Source organism: Coffea eugenioides, chromosome 3 (genome assembly GCF_003713205.1).
Source record: "Coffea eugenioides isolate CCC68of chromosome 3, Ceug_1.0, whole genome shotgun sequence".
In the NCBI taxonomy this organism is placed as follows: domain Eukaryota; kingdom Viridiplantae; phylum Streptophyta; class Magnoliopsida; order Gentianales; family Rubiaceae; genus Coffea; species Coffea eugenioides.
The window spans coordinates 22,305,675-22,331,769 of record NC_040037.1 but is presented as its reverse complement, the minus strand read 5'-3'; the positions used below and the strand labels follow the sequence as shown (position 1 = coordinate 22,331,769).

The 26,095-nt window shown below is 34.4% G+C and overlaps 3 protein-coding genes across 3 annotated transcripts; 1 reads left to right on the top strand and 2 right to left on the bottom strand.

Moving 5' to 3' along the window:
* The first annotated feature begins 6,205 nt into the window (after positions 1-6,205).
* On the top strand, positions 6,206-7,552 carry LOC113765170 (calmodulin-like protein 3). Its single transcript, XM_027309257.1, has one exon. It carries the CDS (start codon positions 6,482-6,484, stop codon positions 7,163-7,165), a length of 684 nt encoding a protein of 227 aa, XP_027165058.1. The 5' UTR covers positions 6,206-6,481; the 3' UTR covers positions 7,166-7,552.
* Positions 7,553-18,927: 11,375 nt separating this feature from the next.
* On the bottom strand, positions 18,928-22,131 carry LOC113765646 (probable ubiquitin-like-specific protease 2A). The gene is made up of 8 exons (XM_027309879.1): positions 22,034-22,131; positions 21,132-21,296; positions 20,291-20,510; positions 20,042-20,209; positions 19,825-19,956; positions 19,642-19,723; positions 19,457-19,570; positions 18,928-19,325 (listed from the first exon to the last, which is right to left on the bottom strand). The coding sequence occupies exons 1-8, from the start codon at positions 22,056-22,058 to the stop codon at positions 19,227-19,229; spliced, it is 1,005 nt and encodes a 334-aa protein (XP_027165680.1). The 5' UTR covers positions 22,059-22,131; the 3' UTR covers positions 18,928-19,226.
* Positions 22,132-23,075: 944 nt separating this feature from the next.
* On the bottom strand, positions 23,076-24,634 carry LOC113766317. Its single transcript, XM_027310521.1, has 3 exons — positions 24,101-24,634; positions 23,778-23,915; positions 23,076-23,543 (listed from the first exon to the last, which is right to left on the bottom strand). The coding sequence occupies exons 1-3, from the start codon at positions 24,632-24,634 to the stop codon at positions 23,076-23,078; spliced, it is 1,140 nt and encodes a 379-aa protein (XP_027166322.1).
* Between the last annotated feature and the right edge of the window lie 1,461 nt (positions 24,635-26,095).

Here is a 26,095-nt window from a genome sequence, read left to right as displayed (position 1 = left end):
AATGTATTTGACTTAAGTCCTTTTCTTGCAGGCGATGAGGTCGATTTGAGGACAAATCCTTCTCAAGAGAAAGGGACTAATGGAGTTGCTCAAGCTGATCATCATGCTCAAGTCAATCTCGTGGTAGTTTTGGTTGGTCCAATGACACGAGCTCGAGCCAAGTGATTTAACGAGTCATTACAAACCATGGTTCGAGTTGTTAAAGATTCAATTGGAGTGCCTAACATGGTCCAAGAAGGCAATTGAAGTCAAGTTTGAAGAAGGAGGTTGATGGCCAAATATTTCCAACTTATGGAGTTACTAGTTTAGGCGTTAACTTAGCTTTAGTTAGTCATTATTTGATTTGGGTTTTAAACTAATAAATGGACCAGCTTTTAGAGCTTGGATCCGACCTTAAGTAGGGTTTTATGGGCCATGTTAAGAGGTCCAGCTCATGTGTCTTGTTTGTCCAAGTTGTGTTAGGAGTTCTTGTGCAAAGACACATTAAAAACGCTGTTTCTTGTTTCATCAATAACGTATGAAATTTTCCAGAAATTATTCTTGAGAGAAAAGCTCTCTTGGTTCTATGAGCTCCCCTTGAACACTTAGAGTTTTCTCGATGTTCGCTTGGCTTATCAATCAACGTATCACCCTTGATTGTGATGCCTACTACCGTTCCTTGGGTTCACTAGTTCGTTTGGTTGTGGGTCAAGATCATATCAACATTCACTACCACGGGGTTTAGACGGATCCTTTTAGGAATTCCGTTATTCAAACTTGTATCAATCACCATCAATCCGGGGTTTGTTTGATCGCGAATTTCGCCTTCAATAGGGTTCGTATCACACCCCAAGGTAGATTTGAATCTTTATTGTTATGATTAATGACAAATATATGTTTATGTATAAAATTTTAAATTTTATGAAATTTTTTGTAGAATGTTATGGATAGTGAAAGCAAGATGCCTTGTGGGAGTTGGGAAGTTTATTTCCTGAATTTTGCGGCGTGTTGCGCTCCAAAGCATTGTGGATTTGGGGCATGACAATGGGTTTGTTAAGGAAAAAAGATATGAAAAGAAAAAAAAAAAAAAAAAAGTAGAACGATACATTCTACAGAGGAAAATTGGGAAGAGATCCAGAGGGTAGAGAGAAGTAAAGCTTGCTTCTCCTTTTCCTCCATCGTGGTTGACAGAGAATCTATGTCGCAAATAAAAAAAATTAGAAAAGCAATAAAATTTGAATCTACATCAATTTGGTTCTTTTTTTTTGAAAAATTATTATTTTGGATTTAAACTCCATGTTTCTCACTGACTAATTAAACTTTTTTTTGGATTACCCTTGATTTACAAAAGAACTGCACATCTTTCTCACTAACTAATTAAACTTTTTATTGGATTATCCTTGACTTATAAAAAGAATTGCACATGTTTCTCATTAGCTAATTAAACTTTTTATTAGGTTAATCTTGTATACATTGATAATATATATACACTAAAACTCTTGGACGCATGTCACTTTGTCCCAAATCTTGAATTTGAATTTCATATTTTGTACATGCAACATGCGTATATGGGGTGCTAGTGTATACACTATCTATCTATGTATACATCATTAAATCTTTTCTATTTTATCTCTCTTAATGTTTATTTCAAGTTGAATTATGGTATTCATTTAAAATACGAATTCTTAAAATCAATTTAAAATTCAAAATATATTATTTGCATTTAGGGTTGATTACATTTACCACCTCTAGAATTTGACAAAACTACTAATCAGACCCTAGGTTTGACTATATTACAAAAAGTCCCTCATATGGAAAAGCCTATAACAAATAGCCCCTTGCTATTACTTCATGACCATTGACTGTTAAATCATTAATGATGTTAGCATGATTTTTTAAAAAAAATCCCATCTTACACCTACTGTAGCCCCTCTTTTTCTTCCCTTTTTTCCAATGAAGATGGAGGAATGAAGGGTGAACGGATTTTTTGGTGCTAATCAAGCCACACCTTAACCCTTATTGTAGCCCAATCTCCTAATAAGCTGTTGGGGAGATGCATTTTTTACTTATGTAAGCAGAATGTCGTCTTAGTCCGTTCATTCTACACCCTATGAATTTTGAAATGGTAGAAGCATAGCCCTATTTGGCAATAGAGATTTTTGCATAGTTTTTCTCCCATAAGTTTTTTAACAACTTTAACTACAGTAATCTCAAAAAACTCCTCAAAATTTTTAAATACACACTTCAAAATACCAAAAAATACACAAAAAATTTCCCTTCCACCTCAACCCCCCGCTAACCAACACACCACCATCTCTTCCGGTGCTGGCACTGGCACTGGCTCCGGCCACTGCTGTTGGCACCGACGCCAGCAAAGGTCTTTTCTTTTCTTTCTCTTCTCCCTCTATCTCTGCCTCTCCTCCTTCCCCCTTCCTCCCTCTCCACCTCCCCTCACCCCCGCCACTTCTCCCTGCCCCTCCCTAGGTCGCGCGATCTAAGAGATGGGAGAAGGGAGGAGAGGGGGAGAGAAAAAGGCAAAAAAAAAAATTTCTTCCTGCTACCGTCGGTGCCAACGACTGGCGACTGGTGAGGTGAGAGAGCAAAAGAGGAGAGGAAAGAAAAAGAAAAAGAAAGAAAGAAAAAGAAAAAGAAATTTTACATCTTAAAAATTTTTCTACAAATTCTAGAGTAAGTTCAAGTAAAATTTTAAACAAATACCAAAAAAAAAACTTATTTGCCAAACAGGGCCAATTCTTATCCTTTCATTATATGTTGATAGCAATATTAATGGCCAGCAATGATTTGGAGTTAACCAACACAACAAAAAGTTTATCATCCTCCAGTTTTAAAATAAAGAATATGGGCAAGGCTGATTATAAGCTAAGACTCAAGATCCACAGAGGTCGCTCTAAGAGAACTTTTATTTTGTTTCAAGGGACTTACATTAAATGGATTTTAGAGTGATTTTGAATCAATACCAAACTAGTTGATACTCCAATAGAAAATAGTCATATTCTTAGTATTGAGCAATGCCCTAAACCAAATTGAAAAAAAGAAAAATAAAAAGTAGCAAGAGTGCCTTATGCCATGGTTGAAAACTAAAAAAATTATCTTTAACAAATGGTTATGTATTTTAGCTTATTAGTTTGTTAAACCATTTTTTATGTTCATAAATCTATATACCAATGAAAATTTTCGTCATTTTAAAGCAAACCTTAAAGTTCCACAACTACTAATGTTGCAATATTCGTTTTAAACTTATGTTAGGATTTACATGAAAATCTTTTGAAAAAAAACCGATAAGTTAGGTTTTCTTTGATAACCCGGTTCAGCACTTAAAATTAATGAATTCAGATCTTAATATATTTAAACCGTTTGATAACCAAAAATTGAACATCTGAATTAATTAAGTGGCACTGATTTTCTAAGCAAAACTTGCTCCTAAAATTAAGTAATAAGTTATTCACTTATCACTGAATGTGTTATGCACTCAAATATATTAGATTTAATACTTAATAATTCAATAATTTAATGAATTTAGATTTCAAATTTCAGCTTTCAAACTTTAGTTTTTGGACTTCAATTTTATCAAATGCACCCTTAGTTTAACAAAGTTTTTTCTTTTTTGTTTTAACCTAGACATTAGGATACTAAAAGTTTGAATTAAACTATTAGATAACATCAACCATATTGTTGAATTAAACTATTAGATAGCATCAACCATATTGATTTCAGAATAAAAATAATTTTTAAAAATTAGGAAATGACACTTAAACAGCTCATTGAAAAGCTCTTTCGACGCCTCAACTGCTAAGTAGTATAATAGGAGTGGCAGATATCCAGCTTTCTAAGGGTGTGTTTGAATTGCAATTTTTTGTAATTTTTGTAGAAAATGTACTATGACAATTTGATATATGTGAGGTAAAGAGTGACTGAAAAATATATTTATAAAAAACGTAGAGATTTTTTGGTAGAAACTCCCTTTCCAAATAAGAGTGTTTGGATAGAGTATTATTTGAAATATTATTTGGAATAAGTACTATAACATTTTTTGTGATGCAATGCATGTGTCATAAAAAGGTAATTGAAAATATAAAAATGTGAATTAAAAAATGTGTTTTTGATACAAATAAACTATTATTTGATAAAATTGAGCTATCCAAACACACTGTCTCAAATATTAATAAGGCAATCGGTGTGGGATGTACATGTAAGATTCTAAAGGAGTCACAAATTGACATGGATGACCCACTTTTTTTCTATTTTTCTGATCTTGTTTTGCAAAAAATTACGTCAGGGCAAGTACAATTAATAATTAAGAGTTCATTTATAAAAAACGATTGAGAGTCACCATTTATGCATATGATAGATTCAAATATAAAAATTTCTAAAATTAAGATTATGAACTGTTATTTAATTTGTATCTACCGTATAAATCATATGTTCCTTAAAATAAAATCTTCGTAACAACAATTAGACAACTTTTCTTTTTTTTTTCTTCCCTGAACTGTAATTTTTGGCCGGTTTTAGGTCTCATCATACATCAATTTCACCCTTGAGCGACCAACGGAAAATATCTATTAGCCGCTTCCGTACTAGGCGGTGCCAACCCTGCTCAATTCTCTCCACGTGTCAGCATATCCAAAATCACGCGCTTTCATCTCTGTGCATCATTAAGGGTCATTGTCAAGCCGGCCCCTTTATTTTACTTGGCGCGTTTCAGTTCCCAACGTCTCTCTCCGGCTTCGGATGCCAGATCCGTTATTAACGGTCAATTTTCTTTTGCCACCAAAGACCATTTAAAATTGGTGATGTCCCCACCGCACTTTGTACAAAAGTGAAAGGAAAACTACTCTTTTGCCTTTTCTTTGTCTTTTTTTTTTCCAGCCAACATACCGGGTCACAAACTACAGCATTTGTCCTCTTTGAGAAAGTTATACACTAGCTTACTTAAAGAAATTGATAAATAATTTCCCTCTAAAAAAAGATATAAAATATGACTACAACTAATCGAATTAAGTGACGAAGATAAAGAGAAAATTGCTCCACTTTGTAACTATATCTTATATTTTCTTTCTTTCGCGGATAAAGTTACTCCTAGAACTCGTACTATTTGCTTTGAAATCTGGTGTTGACGTTTAGTATAATAATGCTGAAAAAAGAAAGTTACCCACTCAAAAAAAAAAATTAATTTAAACTTTTCATACTTTTATTACCACATTAGTTCTTTGTGGTGTCATAGAATACTTTATATAATTCTTATTAAAAGGACACTGCAGAAGGGCAATAGTGGAACGTCATAATTAATACTTCAATATGTTAAGGGCTGATATGTAGTCCTCTTCTTTAAAATTGTAGTTTACAGAGATTAGTATTTTTTTTTTATTTTTCAAAAAGTGGGATTGGTTCCTTTTCCTTGAGGACAGGGTGATACCCTATTTATTTTTCACTTTTTGGTAGGATATGGACTACTTTGTCAAAATGAAGAATAAAAGCTCAATTATATGACTGCAAAACACTTTTAGAGTAAATTGGTGTAACTAATCCTGAAAATTCAAGGGTCGATGGGATATAGGTCCAGCATATTTGACCTTGGAAACCATTTCCATACTCTTACATATAATTGCTATTTGGTGTGCATTCTACATAATATGCACAATTTAGACCCTGTTTAGCTTGCTATTTTTTTGAGGAAAATTTACATTTTTTTATGAATATTGCATTTATATATGTTTTAATCATCTTTTTTACCTCACATTCTAAAAAATGCTACTCCATAATAATTTTTCCTTAAAAACCCTTCAAATATTACATTCCAAACAACCTTTTAGTTACAGATACACCTTTTAATCTTTGCAAGAAAAAAAAATAAAAATTTACAAATCAAAGAGAATGAATGCCATGAAATGCTTATCAAAATTGATATGCCAACTGTTTAAATACAAGCTGTAAAATGAATTCCCTCTTTTACTATGCAAGTTCACTCCCAAAAAAACAAAAAAAATGAAGGAAAAAAAACAAAACTTTATTGATCCTTAGAATCCTTAAAGAGTTAATAAAACTTAAATTAAGCAAGTTGGGCAAAGTCAGACCATTCATCACACCCCAACAAAAGCACCAAACACACAATTATAGCAACGCGTTTTTGGAATCTCCAATGCCTTATAAAATACTACTACACTGCTACTAACTTGGGTCCATTAATAATAGTAACTACTACTCCTACTGCGCTCCTACTTCCACTACTGTTTCAAATCTAATACGCGTTTTTGACAGATCCCATCCCATTTGCTTGCTTCTTCAAGACAGCTCTTAAAAAGCCTACCAGTCCATCATCATTGGAGACTTTGCTTACTTTTTTATTTGCCAGTTCTTGCTTGCAATTTGCATTATCCCTTTTTCTAGCTATATATTTTTGCTCTCTCTTTGTACATCTTCTATATTTAGTCTCGTCTAAACCTCCTACACAAACAAGACACTTTCTCCCCGCACAAAATAAGCAATGCCATCCATTTTGTTGAGGATTTTCTTCCTATACAATCTCCTCAACACATTCCTCCTTTCCTTGGTTCCTAAGAAGCTTAGAACCTTTCTCCCCACTTCTTGGTACCCTTCGTCACCACAACCACCACTAAATTTTTTCAAGAAAAAGGATAATACAACTCCACCTTCGTCCACCACCATCCCTTCCTCTTCGTTGCCGGCCTCATCTCCTCGAAGCATTAGACGCAGGATGGATGCGGACGAGCTCAGACGGGTTTTCCAAATGTTTGATAGAAACGGGGACGGACGGATCACAAAGAAGGAGCTGAATGACTCGTTGGAGAACATGGGAATATTCATCCCTGACAAGGAGCTAGCTCAAATGATTGCCAAAATCGACGTCAATGGCGATGGATGCGTGGACATTGACGAGTTTGGATCTTTGTACCAATCCATCATGGACGAGCGCGACGAGGACGAAGACATGAGAGAGGCTTTCAACGTTTTTGATCAAAATGGCGACGGATTTATCACGGTGGACGAGTTGAAAACCGTCTTGCAATCGCTCGGCCTCAAGCAAGGTAGGACTTTTGAAGATTGCAAGAACATGATCATGAAAGTGGATGTGGATGGAGATGGTAGGGTAAATTTCAACGAGTTCAAGCAAATGATGAGAGGGGGAGGATTTGCTGCATTATCTTGATTATTTTTATTAATACAATTCTTTTCTTTTCTTTTCTTTTCTTGGGTTCCCTTTGTGTTAACAACATTACTTTTGAGGGAGTTGTTGTTCTTTTTAGGTTGTAAATATAATATGATATTCAATTCTATATCCTTAAGATTCCCAATTCCAAAAAACAAGGGATAAGACTAGTGAACACAAGATCCAAAGCAATGCTCTAATGGTTATGGTCATCCACAAGAATATTCATAGATGTATATCGATGCCAAGACAGCTGAAGCTATTGTTGAATGCTTTCAAATGTTATTAATTTTGAGCACTTGGGATCCCTTCCAGCAAGGTTTGTAAAATCTCAATCTGGCATTTCTGCTTGCGATCATTAATAGTGATCCAAATGCAATTAATCTCTATGGTCATGGAAGAAAGTTGCTTTGGGATTGGGGATTTTGGGGAGGGGGATGTTAGGAATCCTAAGCATTATAAAGAACTTGTATTTTTATTTTTTAATATTGGATTTTTATTTTTTGATCTATCTTCTTTTTTTTTTGTCTGAGATAGAATATTTTCAGTTGTTTTGGAAATTTTCGCAAGAGTGTGATGAGTGATTTTGACATGGAATTTTTATAGCTATTGAATAGTGTTTTGGCAATTCTCCTGCATTTGGACGCTGAAAAGTTGAAGAAAATTTTGAAAAAAAAGAAAAGAAAAGAAAGAATGTAATTATGCTTAACATCTATTATATAGAACAAGTTAATGATGTTTGCTGAAATTGAAATATTAGAAAAGGGAATTGCAACAATTCCTCTTTTCAATCTAGGGCTAGGCTCATAAGTATGAACCACCTGGGTCTTATTAATGAATATAAGCAAGGTTTCATGTGGCCGAGACTAGTAAGTCAGCACCTCTATAATCTATAAAGGAGAGTGTTTAAGGTGGGACCTACGTGTCCTCGTCTCGCAGGCACCAGCTAATTGTTAGACAAACCTGTTGTTATCAGCTCAGTTTTTCTCAATTGGCGCTAACACTACTGCTGTTCGGCAGGAATAGCAACGGGCGTGGGGTGGCGTGGGGTGGGGGACCCTTGCCCTGCCTGCCCCACTCCCACTCCGCTGCCCAAATATATAATTTGTATTATATAAATATATAATTATTAGTATAATTAATTATATTAATTATATTGTATATACATAATTTAATACTTATAATTATATATGTGGGTGATGGAAGGAGGGTATACTCTATCAAGTGATCTCTCGTCCCATTAATCTTTGCATGGACACTCACTCTAATTGTCATTTCAACTGTTTAGCCTTACTTCGGGAATATTTCTTTTTAGGGGCAAATGCATGGTTGGCCCTTCAACTATTATTTGTACATTTTTAATCCACTTATTTGTATATCTTCAGCCTTTCAACTTCTAAAAATGTATGTTTCTTGTCCTTCGCCCGTTTAAGTCGTTAAGGCCAATAGAAGCTACATCATCACACTCAATACACGAGCAAAAATTGAAGGTCTAATAAAAGGGATAGCCCAAAATTGGAGAGTTTTTTATTCCATGCAAGTATGATCAAATAAATCATATTATTTCAACCTCCATGACATGAGGAATTTGTTGGTATAAAATATTAGAAAATTTGACATCAATTGAGCCATGAAATGGCTGGAAAAAAGTCATGAGAGTGCTCTATTGTGTTGGATTTCAAACCAAATTCCTTGTCAATTTGACTGACGTTTGAAAGATTTGGTAGAGGATTTTCAAATGGTGATAAGAATACCATTTTTTATTTTAGATATATTCATATCTTGCAATGTTCACATAAAACTTAAACTAAATTTGAGATCAACACGAAAAATAGAGTTTAAAGATGTAGTTTCATTTAAATTGACAACAATGAGGTAGTGGTTAATTCTTGATTTAGTGGCGAAGTTAGAACCTTGGCCTAAGGGAACTTTGACCACTAAAATTTTTTAACATATTTGATTTATTGTAATCTATGTTGATTGGAGAAGTTTGAAGACCAAAATCAATATGTTAGAAAATTAACGGATATTTATAAAAAAAATTTCTCGTTCACTCCTTTCGTTTGATCCTTGTCGATTTGAATGAAGTTTGAAAGATTTGGTAGAAGATTTTCAAATGGTGACCAAACTATCTACTCATATCTTGCAAGATTCACATAGAACCAAACCAAAATTGGAGATCTATACAAAAAAAAAAAAGAGAAAAGAATCTAAATTTGACAACAATGAAGTAGTGATCAATCCTTGATCTAGTGGTGGAGTTAGAACCTTGGCCAAAACTTTGACTATTTAAAATTTTTAAACATATTTGATTTATTGTAACATGTGTTAATTGGAGAAGTCTTTAGAGTAAACTTAATATGTTAGAAAACTAATAGACATTTTTAAAAAAATTTCTCTTTCACAGCTTTAATTTGATCCTTGATTTTCTCCTAAAAACTTGATGATCACCTTTGGTTATTAAGAGCTAATAAGCGTGTACTCAAAAAAAAAAAAAAAAAAAAAAAAGAGCTAACGTAGGTTAATTTCTTATTTTATTAGTGTTATATGAGGAATTTGTTACTTCAATCTCTATTCATTAACGATAGGTAAATTAATTTTCTTATTTTATTAACGTTATATAAAGAATTGGTCACTTAAATCTCTCTTCATTAATTGTAAGTAGGTGTGCTTTACATGTTGCCCCCCATTCTTCCAATTTGTGCAGATGTAACTATTAAAAGTTATTGACAATCTTCACACCTATATGGGTTAATTTTGAGAAGTTGAGGGGGGCAATATCTACCCTCACTTCAACATATTACATAGCTTCGCATAGCCTTAGATCGATGGTTGTTGAAATCGTGATTCGATGTGGTTAGAGAAAGTAAGATGGTCAAAACTACATCATTTTAAGGCAAATTCTATTGGGAGTAATATTCGAAATTGACATATTTCCAGAAGTTGTAGCATTAAAAATGCGCAAATAACAGTTAAAGAACTGAAAGTGTGCAGATTAATAATTAGAGGGCCAACTAGATTTTTTTATGCTTTTTATTATCGTTGCCTTGGTTATATTCATGCTTTAAGACCACAAAAACTGATGGTGAAGCGGTAAGAAAGTCACCTGACGCTGCATTAGTAATACCCTTTGCGCCTTTTCCTCCGAACACCAACCCTGCACGAGATGGAGACCAGCAGGATGTATAACTTTCTAAAACTAGCATGTAAGTGTAACCAGGAGTTATTGGAATGCAGGATTCAGTAAATTGTGCAATATTCTCTCTTGAAAACAAGTACATTTGAATTTAGGCGAGTGCACAAAATTTATTTGATATTATTTTCTATAGAGAAGAGTTGAAGTTAATCGTACTTTGTCCTCGAGTTTTGGGAATAGTCACACTTAATCACCTAAAGCTTCAATTGTATACACTTTGACCCAAAAATAATATTGTTAGTGTTTTTTTTTGTTTATAAAACAACATAATTTCATTAAACTCTTCACTAATGATAGAAATTACATCATCAAACATATAAAGAATAGATCTGAAAAATGGATACTACATATCTGAAGAACAAATAAAAATTACGTTTTAAAGTTCCAAATTTTAAAAAATGAGATAAAATAATTGTAATTTCACGAATATCTGTGCATGCTTCCAATCACAAAATCTATTGATCAACTACTTTAGTCCAAATATTATGGTGAGATTTACCGAATAGACAAAAAAAAATTCTAGATCTGATAATCAAAACCTAAAAAACTCAGATCTAATAAAAAAAAAACCTAAAACTTTCATCAGGAATCCTTAGAAAAGAATAAAACTCTCATTAGAAAAGTCTAAGAGAGATGAAAACTCTCACTAGGCAACCCTAGGAGAGAAGAAATCTCATTAGAAAAACCTTATGAGAGATTTTATTCACATAAATAAAAAGAAATTATAGAGAAGACTCCTCTCATGGGGAGACATAAAAAAAATCTAATCTCTCTCTTATGGGAGAGTTGAAGAAAGTTTTGGTTAGAGAATTTTTTTAGAGAGAAGGAAAAGAGGAGGAAGAGAAGAATTTGAGAGTATATTGTTAGTGTTTCTGGACACATATTGTTAGTGTTTCTGGACACTAAAAATTCATATCAACACTTTTATTACACTGGAATTGCCCTTGTGATAAACTATGACTTTCTCATAGTTCAGGGAGACAAAGTGTATATTTTTAGACTTTAAGTTGTATTATATCCAAATTAAGAATAGGCAATTTGTAACAAAAATACACAACAATTGTTTTTTTGTTTACAATTTATACTACAATTTAAGTATCTATCAATGATTATAAGATTAACCTATAATTTATAATACAAACCACATATGCCTAGATCCAAAATACTTTTTGACAAAATCCCATAAATTATTGAAAAAAGTTTTCATAAAGTTTTTCAATAAATTCAAATTTATGTAAAATATTATTTTTAGAATTTATGTGTTTTAAATGGAGCGAGTGCCCTCTATTATTATTTTTTGAACAGTACATTATATATAATCTTAATTGTTTTGATGTGCTTTTTAAATTATAGGTATTAACCTCATGATCTTTGATCTCAAAGAATAAAAAATAAATGAGGTATGCAAACAATTTAATAGATTTGGTGTCAAATTTATTCTTCTTGAACCATGCTTCTGTATATTTTCAGACTTTAAGTTGTATTATATCCAAATTAAGAATAGGCAATTTGTAACAAAAATACACAACAATTGTTTTTTTGTTTACAATTTATACTACAATTTAAGTATCTATCAATGATTATAATATTAACCTATAATTTATAATACAAACCACATATGCCTAGATCCAAAATACTTTTTGACAAAATCCCATAAATTATTGAAAAAAGTTTTCATAAAGTTTTTCAATAAATTCAAATTTATGTAAAATATTATTTTTAGAATTTATGTGTTTTAAATGGAGTGAGTGCCCTTTATTATTATTTTTTGAACAGTACATTATATATAATCTTAATTGTTTTGATGTGCTTTTTAAATTATAGGTATTAACCTCATGATCTTTGATCTCAAAGAATAAAAAATAAATGAGGTATGCAAACAATTTAATAGATTTGGTGTCAAATTTATTCTTCCTGGACCATGCTTCTGTATATTTTCAGACTTTAAGTTGTATTATATCCAAATTAAGAATAGGCAATTTGTAACAAAAATACACAACAATTGTTTTTTTGTTTACAATTTATACTACAATTTAAGTATCTATCAATGATTATAAGATTAACCTATAATTTATAATACAAACCACATATGCCTAGATACAAAATACTTTTTGACAAAATCCCATAAATTATTGAAAAAAGTTTTCATAAAGTTTTTCAATAAATTCAAATTTATGTAAAATTTATTTTTAGAATTTATGTGTTTTAAATGGAGCGAGTGTCCTCTATTATTATTTTTTGAACAGTACATTATATATAATCTTAATTGTTTTGATGTGCTTTTTAAATTATAGGTATTAATCTCATGATCTTTGATCTCAAAGAATAAAAAATAAATGAGGTATGCAAACAATTTAACAGATTTGGTGTCAAATTTATTCTTCTTGGACCATGCTTCAAACTTTTTCCCCCCAAAGCACATTGTCAAGATTTGTAAGTCAAAGCGTGATGGTAAATGAAATATCTCCAAAAACTGATGATTATATTGTTTTGATCATATCAAATTGATGTGGATATGTTTTATTATAAATAAAATACTTGCTCCATAGTAAAAAGTATACTTTTTATGGTAGCATATCTAACAATAACAAAATATTCTTTCGGGCAAATAGCAATACAAATCAATATGGAAATTATTATTTTTTATCCATTATTGAGATAATTGATTATATTAAAAAGGATAATACTTTTCTATCTCAAGTTTGACCAATCTTAAAGCACATAAGAGTTTTAGATGATTAATTATTATCATAATGTTGAATTACTACAGTATCTGGAGTTGTGTGTTCAACAATAATAGCAATGCAATAGAATCACTATAGTCATTTTTAAAATGATGTTAACTTTTCTAACATTTTACCAATCTGCATGGGGGTCAAAGAGTATATTTTCAATATTGAGAGTGCCAAAGTGTGACTACACCTAAAGCTGGAATGGGGGAGGTGTCAAAGTATGATTAACCCTTGGAAAAATTATGTGTAATTGTAGAGAAAAACTTAAGGCCGTTTGGACCCAAAAAAAAAGCCCAAAAAAAAAAGAGATCAAGTGCAACCTTGAGGAGAAGTCAAGATACTGGAAAACAGTTCTGTGTTACATAAGTGGGATACACCATGATATAACCAACATAATCCCCACACCACAAAAGCTGAAAGGCAACATGATGTCTTAGCTGAAAGAGATTAAGCTTAACTTTGGCATGCACTATTTGGGGGTGCAACACAAATTCAAGAATGATTTCTAGCATGCACAAGTTAGCTAATCTATATACAAGCCTCTAAATCCATCAAGTCACAAAACAGGCCTTCTAACCAATTTTTTTTAAAGTAAACCCCCATCTAGGCCTAATAAATCAATCAAATGGATGTTGATGGAGATGGTATGGTAAATTTCAATGAGTTCAAGCACGTGATGAGGGGGGGAGGGGGGAGGATTTGCTGCATTATCTTGATTATTTTTATTAATACAATTATTGTTTTAACCCTTTGTGTTAACAACATCAATTTTGAGGGCGCTGTTGCTCATTTTAGGTTGTAAACGTATGATGTTCGTTTGATATCCTGAAGATTCCGCAATCCCAAAAAACAAGCAACAAGACTAGTGATCACAGATCCAAAGCAAGGCTCCAATGGATATGATCTACAGAGAATAGAATATTCATAGATGTATATGGATCCCAAGGCAGCTGAAGATGTAGTTGAAAACTTACAAATGTTATTAATAAGGAATAAAGGGATCTCTTCTAGCAAGGTTTATAAAATCTTCATCTGGTATTGCAATTACTCTACATAGCTATGGAGGAAAGTTGCTATGGGGTGTTGGTTTTTTTTTTGGGGGGCGGGTTACGAGTCCTAGCCCCGAGGCGATAGAAAGCATATGCATTTTTCTTTTCTTTTCTTTTTTTTTAATCTATCATTTCTTTCTTTGTTTGAGACAGAATATTTTCAGTTGTTTTGTGAAGTCCATTAAATAGTAATCGTTTCATCACAGAGGTGGAGCTAGACAGAAAATGTAGTGGGAGCAACGTTAATATATCAAATTTTACTAATTAATTTTTAACTGTCGATGTACGTCAAAAGTTGTGTATATAATTAATCTACAATTTAGCAACAAAATAAATATATCTCAAATCTCAAATTCCTAGTAAAGGATTCTTCCACTTCTCCCCTCACAACTCTAATAAATTTTCTCTAGATTTATGTTAAGATGAAATAAAAAAAACGAGCAATGTTTGTGAATTTCAATGTGTAGTAAAAAATGTTAAAAAAAATTTCAAATGGTATATTGGGTGCACATTAGAATAGATAAAAGAAGAAGAATAGATGCAAATGAGTCTTTCTTTATTTAGACAATATGGTGTCATTTATTTTAAGGGCTGTTAAATTATATAGAGACGTATAAACAAAGCGTACATTAGTACTTTAGGTTTTGTTGAAAAGTAGCGAGGGTAATTTCATTTAATATGGGGCAAACCTATAATTTTATATGCATATGTAGAGATTTTGGCAGGGCAATTCTCTAATACTTAAATTTTGTTGAAAGATAGTGGAGATAATTTTATTTAAGTGTGAGGGTAAAACTATAATTTTATATGTAGATACGGAGATTTTGGTGGAGTCAAGCCCCCACTTTTTCTTCATCTCTATTTTCATAACTGATTTTGAGATGCAATTTTGTTAACCAGTGAATATATGGAGTGTTCTTGCAATCGTCCTGCATTTGGATGCCGAAAAATTGAAAAACAATGTGGGAAAAAGGAAAAGAAATCCACTAATTATGCTTAACATCTCTATATAGAACAAGTTAATGATGTTTGCTGAAATTGAAATATTGGAAAGGCAAACTGCAAGAATTCCTCTTTGGTCTGCAAAAGAAGGATACCTTCATTCCACAATTCCAACTATCAATCCAGGCCCATAAAAGTGATCCACCTGCGTCTGATCAGTACATTGTTCAACAAAATTTGGGACAGAAACGGTCATGAGACGCCCTGTCATAAGCCCTCTTATAAGCCTCACAAGCCTCAACAAGAGGCCCTCAGCCAGCCATACCTGCCCTGAATTTGTGTTCAACATGGGGACATAGTTCCTATTTGTGCTAGCATCACATGCACCAGCTAATTATTAGACAAACTGATAATTAGTCTACTTTTCCTAAATTAGTATTTCTGTTCAAGCCTGCTTGGATTTTTTTTTTTTTTATATACTATAGGTGGCTTGCACTCTTACCTGAGGGGGCAAAAAAAAAAATGGTTACCTTCATGCTTTAAGACAACAACTGCTAATGGTGAAGGAGTAAGAAAATAACCTGAATCTACATTAGTGAGGGCGCCTTCTCCTTCCAACCCCAACCATGCACGAGATAGAGAGCAACAGGATGTTTAACATACTAGTATTATTGGCACGTTACCTAGAAATATTGGACTGCAGGCCTTAGTAACTTGTGCAATACTCTCTTGAAAACAAGTACGTTTCAAACTGGACGAGTGCACTAGGTTTCTTCGACTCTATATATATATATATATATATAGGAAAAATTGTGTGTAATTAGGTAGTAAAACTTAGGGAAATATACACTTTTTATCTTCATTATTTGGGATTGAACCAATTTCGTAACGATTGTTTCAACAGAAACACATTTTGTGCTTTAAATTTCGATTTGAATTAGGGATAATCGACATTTAATTGCATGATTTGGACCAAAATTGACATTTAATCACTCAATTTCAAAGGTGCATTTTCTCTATTGGGAGCCCGGAGCCGTTTGGGTAGAATTCAATAATCACTATCACTATGGGTGTGATAAACTAGTTAATGATACTGAATTTTGATGTAAACCAATAGAATGTTTGGTCAAAATTATTTAGGAATGAGGTCGGTTATCATTTTTTTCCCTCCTCTTTTCCTTTTTCTTTTCTTTTTCTAACTTATTTTTCCTTGTTCTCCTTTCTTCAATGTTTTAAAAACCGGACCATTAATTGAACCGGTGCAGTGAAAGGATCGAGATTCAACAGGTCGGACTGGTTCAATCCCGATTCAATGAATTTTTTAAAAAATAATTTATATAAATATATATATGCACAAAATAAGACATGTAATGAACAAATTTAATACTTTATATGATGAAAAGTTTACTATTTTTTAATAACTTGGATTTTTAAAAATAAAATTTTTTAATTATAAGTTAAAACAAATAAATTTCATCTCAATTTCAATTATATCTAAATCCAACCCAAAAATATCACAATAATTTGAAATTATACAAAATTCACGTCTATGAGAATTTAGATATTGTGAACTTAAATTTTAATTTACGTTGTGGGATTTAGAGATTGCAATTTAAAAAAGGAAGTTTGGAGTTCGAAAGAAATCAAGAGAATCGAAAATAGAAATGTAAACTTGATAAGAAACAAAAAATGAGATAAAAGTGAGTGATTGTAGCATTAAATAATTTGAGTTAAAGAAAAAAATGCTTTTTTTAACTTTTTTCAATTTAATGGACAAAAACAAAATTAAAAGATGGAAGAAAACATCAATAAATTAAAAATAAAGAGATTTGATTAAAAAGGGAGTGACAAAAGAAAAGAGGATAGAGAGAGAGAGAGAGAGTTGAAAATTAAAAAGAAAGAACCATAAGAGAATGAGATTTTGTAAGGAAAATGAAAAAAAGAAATATGAATGTTTGTTTTATATAAATAAGTTATAAAAAAAACTAATAAGATGTGATAGTGCAACAGTTAATACATTGGTCTTCTATTGCAAAGGTTTTGAGCTCGAATCTTGATAGCTGCATTTTGCAAAATAAAAAAAAAAAAGAGAAAGTTGAAAACCGGAAACCACTGGTTCAATCCGATTCGATCGGTTTTGGACCGATTTTCTGACAAAGTCAACTATGACATAGAACCGGACCGGTATCATGACCGATTCGCGATTCAACCGGTAGAACCAGCTGGTCCGATCCGATTTTCAAAACATTGCCTTTCTTTCCTTTTCCCTCTATTTTACTTCCCTTCCCTTCCTTTCTTCTTTAGCAACATCCAACAATAACATCCCCCCCCCCCCCCACCTCCCACTACCACCACTCTGCCATGGTAAATGTCAAAACAACTACAAAAAGCACTAAGATTTAAGCCCCTACATTGCTTCCAACAACAAAATCAATAAAGCGCAACCAATTTACGACAAAATCCACCACATAGTGGTGCTCCAACACTATTTCAACCAATAAATGGACTCCATTTTCGGACATTTAGTGACACACTATAAATTCAGACCTAGGAGCTCTACACCTATGTCCATTTTGCAGCAAAGTATCAAAATAGCTACTCAGCTCTAGGAGCTCCACATCTATGGACAATTTGCAACAAAATATCAAAATCACCGCCCCAACTTGCATCACTATAACCACTATTGCAAAACATCAACAAGATAGCCACAATGGAAGAAGAGAGAGTTCATGAGCTCATGCAAAGAGGGGAGAGGTGGACATGGATTGGGGAAACCATGGTTGGTGGGGACCTTTTTGTTGGGTGTTTGGGTGGGGTGGGTTGGGGGGAGGGGTAAGTGAGATCAACAGATCATATTCGGGGAGGAGAAGATCGGGTAGGGAATTTGAGATTATGGCAGATTATTTGTATTTCTAATTGCTTGTTTTGTGGATAATTTATTAGGAGGTAAGTCCGTAATACAGTTTGATAAATACCAAAAATGGGGGGAATAAAAAAAATCCGTAACAGCGGTTATCATTCCTGTGCACTTTAAACAAACATAAATTTTCAGTGTCGAGTTGAGTCTTGTCAAATTTTGGCCTAATCGAGTCGAACTTTGATTTAATTTTATTGACCTGAAACTCGAGTTCGAGCTCGACAAGCTGACAATTTAAATCTTTTTTTTTTTTTTTTTTTTTTTGTCAACACAGGGGTGTCCGGGTCAAGACCCGAAGGCGGCCCGACTAATCCCCTGCGCCTGGAGTACAGCACCACCCCAACCGCACTCAGGCGTTAGGTGAGATTCGATCCCACGACCTTGCGAGTGGTTTTCCAGCCGCAGACCGGGTGATCTAACCCCGGGGGGACAATTTAAATCTTGAGCTCGAAAATATAAAAAATAAAATTAAATAATATTTTTTTCTTAATAAATAATAAAATATAAGAATATATATATTATTTTACTATTAAAATAAAAAATAAAAAAAATATATATACTCAAATTTGCAAGCCGGACGAGCTTAATATTTTGAACTCGAATTCGAGCTTGATTTTGACTCAAGCCAGCTCAAGCTCGAGTCGAGCTCGATATTGATCGAACTCAAGTTGAGCTTGATTCAAGCCGCTCGCGAGCGGCGCGGTTCGTTTGCAATCCTATGCACGCCTATTCCTGGGCTGGATACCCATCTACCAAACACCTACGTTAAGATTTGGACTCCAGAAGAACAGACCAAGTACAGCCTTTACATACAATGATCGCAGACTTCCAAGTAAAAATTGATATTTACATGACAGTTTTGTGTCAAGTTGGACACATACCATGATATCACTCAAACATATTCCCACCCAACAAAAGGTGAAAGGCAACATGAAGTCCCAGCCAAAAGGCATAAAGCTTAATTTTCGCAATACACTATTTGGGGATGCAATGCAATATAACTACCTGTTTAACGTTCAAAAAAGGGTGCTAAAGTAACAATTTCGAGAATGATTTCTAGGATGCACAAGTCAACTAATATATATACAAGCCTCTAAATCAATCAAGACTCGAAACCATTTTCAGTGAACACCCATCTAGGCCTTTTTATTCCCCCCTTTTTATAACTTTACAGGCAGTTATCGTTTATATTCAGAACTGCAAGGCAGCCAAGCACCATCGCAATCTATTTTTCCAGAATAGAAGAATTCCTGCTAGCCGAATTTACTTCTAGTGTTTTGCGGAAGTTATCCAATCCTTCAAGAGTGAACCAGTCTTCTTTCATCTATGATGCATAACGAGAGGAACAATCCATCAGTATGAAAACATGCTACACTGAAAGCAAAGGATTAGATGAAGATCAACTGAAGCACTTGTTATTTGGCTCACAAGGCCACAGATAGCAGAAAGACTCACAAAGTAAGGGTACCCATCAGAAATGCTAAAATTTTCAGGAGCATTCTCAATAAACGAGCTGATATATTGAAGGACATAGCATCCACATTCTTCACCACTTCTCTGCTGTGGAACCTGGAGTAGTTTTATTTTCAGCTTAATCAATAAAGGAACTACTCAATACCAAAATTAAAAAAAAAACTTGCCTGAGGAATCAGAAGTGGAATTTTGTTAAGCAAAAGCTTGTTCCTAGGCCTCTCCTCAACATTATGTATGTCTAAGACAAACCTGTTAAGAGGAGCATTTATAAGAAATACATATAAGATATACTGATTTTCACCTATATGTTTGGAGATAGTGATAACTAGTTAGTTTGCCGAAGAGCACACTTTCTTATTCCAGGTTCAAGCCTCCTAGGATCCGTTGTTTGAAGTGAGTCCAACAACAACATGCAGGGAGTTATAGTTTGTGATTGCTCACTTTGGCCGAAGTTGCACAAGATTAAGAGGCTCCAGTGAGACCTAAAAATCAGGATCTAAATCAAAATAAACCCATAGAGTGGTGTGAACCATGTAGCCTAATTAACATTTTAAACAAATGACATACCACATTACAATGGGAACCATGATGTATTTTTTTGAGAATATGTTCTTCCTTTTAACCCAATTCAACACCTTTTCTTTGAAAGGGGACTGCATGTACAAGGAAAACCACAAACTATCCAGATATACAAATGAGTTCCTCTGCTCTTCAGAAATCCTGCTCCATATGTCTCTGCATAATTTTAGTACTCCGTGAACAAAGTTGACCAGAGAGGAAGTCTTAATGTAAAAAACATGACTTTCTAACACTTACTCCAAGTAGTGCTCAAAAGTTTTAGAGTCTAACTTCCTGTACTTGGTGGTTAAGTTACTGTAATCCACTGTTCCCCTTTGTCGCCCACGAAGTCGGATGTGTGGAATAATAACTTCTGAATCGCTTGAATCAGCTAAAGCTCTCCTTGTCCTTTTCCTACGTGTACGTTGCCTTTTATTTAAAAGGTTTGCACCTAGGTGCCCTTCATTTTCATGATTTCCTGAGATGACAAAATTTATATGAGTTTCAGGTTACCCATTCTGAAAACATGGAGTTGATTGAACAAAATGATATTGTCAGTAAGAAATTTTTGACGATCTATAGTTACTGTCGAAACCAAGGAAGACATTACCAATTGACCAAACTTGTCTATAGAAGAAAAGAAGAAGCAGGCAACTATTCATGCCTTTTGATCTTGTAAATGCTTAAAAGATACTACTTAAACAAACTCCAACATATAGTTCTCATAGAATTTAAAGTACTTCAGTACTAACTATGTAGTTCTTTTTCTCATGTATTACTCTTTTCTTCTTTCAACCAGAATTACTTCTGCTACTTTGGCTTTTGCATCTTATATATGCCATTACATCCAAAAAGTTTCTTTTCCTCTGCATTAAATTGCTTCAATGTACTTCTTACACTATGGAGGAAGGCAGAGACACATGTAAGTGTTACAAATAGATCAATAGCCACACTAAGATTAAGAATATCCCCCTCCCCCCAACAGGAACATAAAGGAAAGAGAAAATAGAAGAATAAGAAAGAGCACTTTAAAACCAGATTATCAAACTTAGCAGATAAATTTTTGAAGTTCTAACCCTTCGAAGAGAAATGCCTATACCAGATTCTGCAACTTTAATTGTTTCCTTGCCAATAGTTCTCCGCCTTGATCTGCAGCTACGTGGAACATTCTCAAATACAGGATCGACATTCAGTTCCTTAGAAACACGATCATCCAATGCAGCAGGCTGATACCATTGCACTAGTCCACACCCAGTCTGTCGTCCTAGTGCAGAACAAGAAATTGAGAAAGGGTAGTGTTAAATTCTCAGCAATTTCCCCAGAAAGAAATCCCAATAATGGAAGCTGATTATCACAATTTCAAACACATCAATATTAAAATCTCAAGCTAATAGTTGCACTAACGTCCACATCTGACGGCAACTTGTTTTACAGTACAGGAATACTGCTTTTAAATTGTCACCCATTGCAGAGTTCTTCTTTGGTCCTTCAATCATGTTCTTCAGCTCATCCCGAACCAAATGACAATTTTATATTTCTAGGTATTGTAAACCGGAATTCTTAAATGCCAAACCGCTAAATGTCTATTAGTTGCCAATCATCAAGCTATCCATTTGCATGGTTGTTTTCAGGGGTGCTTGTAGAAAAACATTACCATAGCAGCTTTCCAGATAAAACGTAATCCTGTTAAAAAAGTGGTCAGAAAATATATTTCAAATTTTCTTAAAAAAAAAAAAAGAACGGCTCCATCCATAGGGGCCTTTGAATTCTATGCATTTCCCCAAAGCTCCCAAGACAGAGCTCCAGTATGAAGCTCGAGATCGAACAGCCATTCCATTGCTAAATAGCATAAACTCATCTCCAATGGTTACAATTCTAACCCTTAGATCAAATATACGAAACAAAATTTCCAAAAATCAACATTGAAAAATATGCAGCATTTCATTATATCCAAGAAAAAACAAAATAGGATACATAAGAAACTAGGTTTAAGAATTATACCTTCAAGTGGTTCAGTGGAAGCCATGGCTCAAACTTGTTTGCCCAAATTGATGAAAATTCTGAATATAGTTCCACATTAGAGAGTTTGAAAGACTAGAGTTAGGGTTTCGCGAATTTCAGGCGAGGAGACACTTGTCTTGCAGTAGTAAATGAGACGGGACTCAGTCCACGATAATTTTTTTTAGTTATTATCACTTTACCCCCTTAAACTATTTCACTACTATCAGTTTACCTCCTAAGGATTCTCTGTTTTTGGAGGTGCATTTCAAATACTCTACTGTAGCAGTTTTTGAAAAACAACTATAGTCACTTGGATTGAAAAACTCCATGTATTTGAAAAAATCTGCGTTTGGATTGACCTGTATTTCAAAAACACTTTTTTTTTTTTTACTTCAATGTCTCATCAAACTTGCATAAGAATTCGTGTCAAAACTAGAACCTTGTGAAAGCTATGCTACAAAATTTTACTGACCCGGAATTTAATACATCAAAACTCATTACAAATAAATACACTACACAATGGCTCATTTATGTGCCATTTGACTAGACTTCAGGGCCGGTAGCAAATAAACTACCAAGGCCTCGATTTACTTGAGCACAAATTTGATGCCCTTGTAAAATCTCGTCATCTACATTCCATACGCTCTTCTTCCCGAAAGAAGTTGGGATGGAAATAATTTGGACTCGACTTGTTGAAATAATTTGGGATCGATTGGAAAGCTATTGCACATATTCGAACCATGATTTGCACCTCAACTGGAATAAATATGGATACACAAGATACAACCAATAAGGGTCTCAACGCCATGTATAACTACAAGCTATTGAATAAGACATGGTATAGGCGCATAAAAAGCTGCATATTAAGTTCAGGCATGATTACAGGTGCCACAGCTAGAACTAGGCCATCCGATTGGTACCTCCCCAAAGGTTAACCTTTGTAAATACAAATCAGATAACATGACAAATTGTTTGGTTGTCAAATTGTAGGAAGCAAGCAAAGTTTCTACTTAGTAGTACTACACGCTAGACATAAGCTTCTTTAAGCGCCATGCCGATTCACATACATATGAACTTCAATTGCCCGTCGATTTTCGTTCCAGTTCTGTATACCCTGTTGCGACATATCGATGGGTTGGGCTTCATGGATTTCATTCCCTCCCTCCTGGAGATCTAGTTGGGCTCCGAGGGCAGCTTCTTCATCGAAGTACTCATCGTTAGGCGCATAATCTCTCATGAAGTTGTGGAGAGTACAACATGCAAGCACGATATTGTTCTGAGTTGCTATGAGGTAGTTCTGCATTGGACCCTTCAGTATCGGGAACCGTTTCTTAAGAACCCCAAAACTTCGTTCAATAATATTTCTAACAAAAGCGTGTCGTCGGTTGAATAAAGCTTTAGCGGCCCGCTCATGCTGCGTGCCCCTCGCTGCCCTAAACGGTGCCATGAACCCGGGCATGTTAGTGTAGGCGGCATCCACCGTATAATATTTTCCTAACATGTGAGAGCCCTAAATCCATGTCAGCATATTTCAAACTTTATAAATAAACAAACCTTGAAGCAATACTAAAAAGTCTATTAATCTATGCAAGACTCACATATGAAAATCACTTGTTTTACTACAAACCTTTATATAAAAGAAAAGCATACTTAGAGGTGGCATTGGAAATCCTGAATTTGGATGGTGCAGTGTTTCCTGAAGAATTCTGGCGTCGTGTGCACTGCCCTCCCAACCGATTCAAACGTAAACAAAACGCATGTCATGATCACAAGCTGCAAGCACATTTTGAGATAGCCCGCCATGCCTATTTCTGTACCGCTCGCTTATCTCTGTTCGACACCAAGCTGAGATGTGGGTTCCATCTAAGGCACCGACGCAATCCTATGAATTTTGAGGCAAATTATTCAAAGTCATGGCAGTATTAGCTAATAAACTATTCATATGGATGTTTTAGCAGGAATACAATGTGCTATTCATATATATGAAAAAATCATCAAGACAAATTACCGGAAATCATAGATACGAACTTTATAGTCCTACCAAGAATTGGGTGTTTGTGTATTTACCTTGAACCACGGGTAAAACAATCCGTTGTTCAAAATTCTGGGGTATGTCTCACCAACATTTCTCGGCCTAACAAAATCACGACCGAGTCGCACCAATGCCCGCTGAACTCTTCTTACATGCCGATCAATTGTCTCCGTGGAATGTTGGAAACACTCGGCTAAAACCCGATGACGCTCATCATGGCTCAAGCACATTAGAGTTAAGGCAACGGATTCATGAACCCCAACCCTCTGAGAAGGATATGCGTGCCAGTACCCCCGGTTAACCAAGATGTCGTACAAGTGTAGGAACAGGGGCACAGAGAGGCGTATATTCTTGATAATTTGATTCAGATGGCCGTTTAGCACCTCGAGTACATAATCCCTGCCAGAGAGTGCACTATCTCGGATTCTTCTCCTTCTTGAAACATGATTCAGTCTGGGGTCAAAGAAAACCATTCCCATGACAATGACCGCCATGAGTATGTTGTCGAGGTCAAAATCGTCCATCTCATCGTCTAATTGTCCGCCCAGAACATGGAACTCATTATCCATCAATTGAGATAACCCTTGAGAATGATGTCAAGACTAGTGTTATCCCAAGCACAAGCTGATATGAGTAGATGCAAATAAGAGAGACGAGAGGTCAGGCTATCGTTTATATTCAGGAAGTAACTCTTGCTTTATTGACATACTAATAGGCAAGTTTATGATAGCCTCGGAGATGAAACCATAGTAAATGTTAAAAATCTCATTTTCGTGTAAGGATAATTAAGGTGGAAGTAGGCGTAATCACCAATACATGCTAGCTATAGTTTATGGGGGTCAAAATGTAGCTATGGAGTTTAATATGAAATTTTGAAAACAAAATACACATGCTGCAGTTTGTGCATGAAAGGAGATATTATTAGGAGACAAATAAAGAGTGCAACCGAAACAAAGCACTAACAATTAGCAATCAATGGAGAGAGAGAGAGAGACTCGTTACTTTGTGGAGACGTACTGTTGCTAGAGCTCCAGAAAATAGCCAACCTGCATCCACATGGAAATGCAATATCAATCGAATACAGTTTTCCAAAAAATAAACTGGAAACACTAATGAATGTAGAAGATTTGGCCTCTAGACTCATAGTGCATATGGATTACACCCAATAATTCCCATGCATGCAAGCGGATAGACATTTTCTATATAAGTGCAATATATTTCCAATCTCGATCTTATATTTCTGTCAAATTACAACTGCATGCAACCATAAGACAGCATAGTAATGGGATAGGAGTTAACAACATAAGGTAGCTAATCAATGAAGTACAGTAAAAGTTGATATGAAAAACGATGTTAAGGTTGATGGCTTCTACACTTTGAAGCACGGCCAGTTTAAAGATGGATTGCTGTGCACACACAGGATGGATACACAGGACACCTAACATCCCTATGCGATAGGAGATATTACACAAATGCACCAATAAGCATATTAAAGTTATGAAAATAAACGTAACAAGCGTAACCCCTGCATACATAAAAAAGTTTAAAACCCGAGCAGCTGTAACTATAAGCAAAGCACTTAACTTCCATAAGTTAAATGCGACACTAATAATTTAGGACAATTAAAGGCAACATAAAAATCTAATAAACAATTGTTTCATACAAGCGTGTGCGAAAAAAATAAGGAAAAAAATAATGAAAAATAGTTTTCCGGTACAACGGCATGATTGCTACTAAAGTTAAGGCATAGTCATATTCATACCAAACCTACTGCCAACTCAATACTCAAATGGCAGAGCAGGGAGGAAAACACAAGCATTTAACAAGCTCTAATAAGCATAACTACAATAAACCTGGACTGGTCTCGATCTACTCAGGGGGTAAGAACCTTCTGCGCCTCACAAATGCAAGACGAGCAGTATCAGTAGTGCAAGTATTCCAAATCGCCCGCTCTGAAGAATCTCACAAAATATCAGCAACGCCCAAATGCACATTTATGTCTAGATTCAGGGCGAGGAGCTGTGCCAACG

What these genes read in the sequence shown, in the direction of transcription:
- LOC113765170 (XM_027309257.1), top strand. Translation starts at nt 6,482, where the DNA reads ATGCCATCCATTTTGTTGAGGATTTTCTTCCTATACAATCTCCTCAAC.
- LOC113765646 (XM_027309879.1), bottom strand. Translation starts at nt 22,058, where the DNA reads ATGGCTTCCACTGAACCACTTGAAG. An exon ending in ACTTTTGAGCACTACTTGGA is followed by an intron (nt 20,210 to 20,290) that starts GTAAGTGTTAGA and finishes AAAATTATGCAG; the next exon opens with AGACATATGGAGCAGGATTT. An exon ending in ATGGTTCCCATTGTAATGTG is followed by an intron (nt 19,957 to 20,041) that starts GTATGTCATTTG and finishes CCTGATTTTTAG; the next exon opens with GTCTCACTGGAGCCTCTTAA.
- LOC113766317 (XM_027310521.1), bottom strand. Translation starts at nt 24,634, where the DNA reads ATGGATAATGAGTTCCATGTTCTGGGCGGACAATTAGACGATGAGATG. An exon ending in TGTTTTACCCGTGGTTCAAG is followed by an intron (nt 23,916 to 24,100) that starts GTAAATACACAA and finishes CAAAATTCATAG; the next exon opens with GATTGCGTCGGTGCCTTAGA. An exon ending in ATGACATGCGTTTTGTTTAC is followed by an intron (nt 23,544 to 23,777) that starts GTTTGAATCGGT and finishes ACATGGATTTAG; the next exon opens with GGCTCTCACATGTTAGGAAA.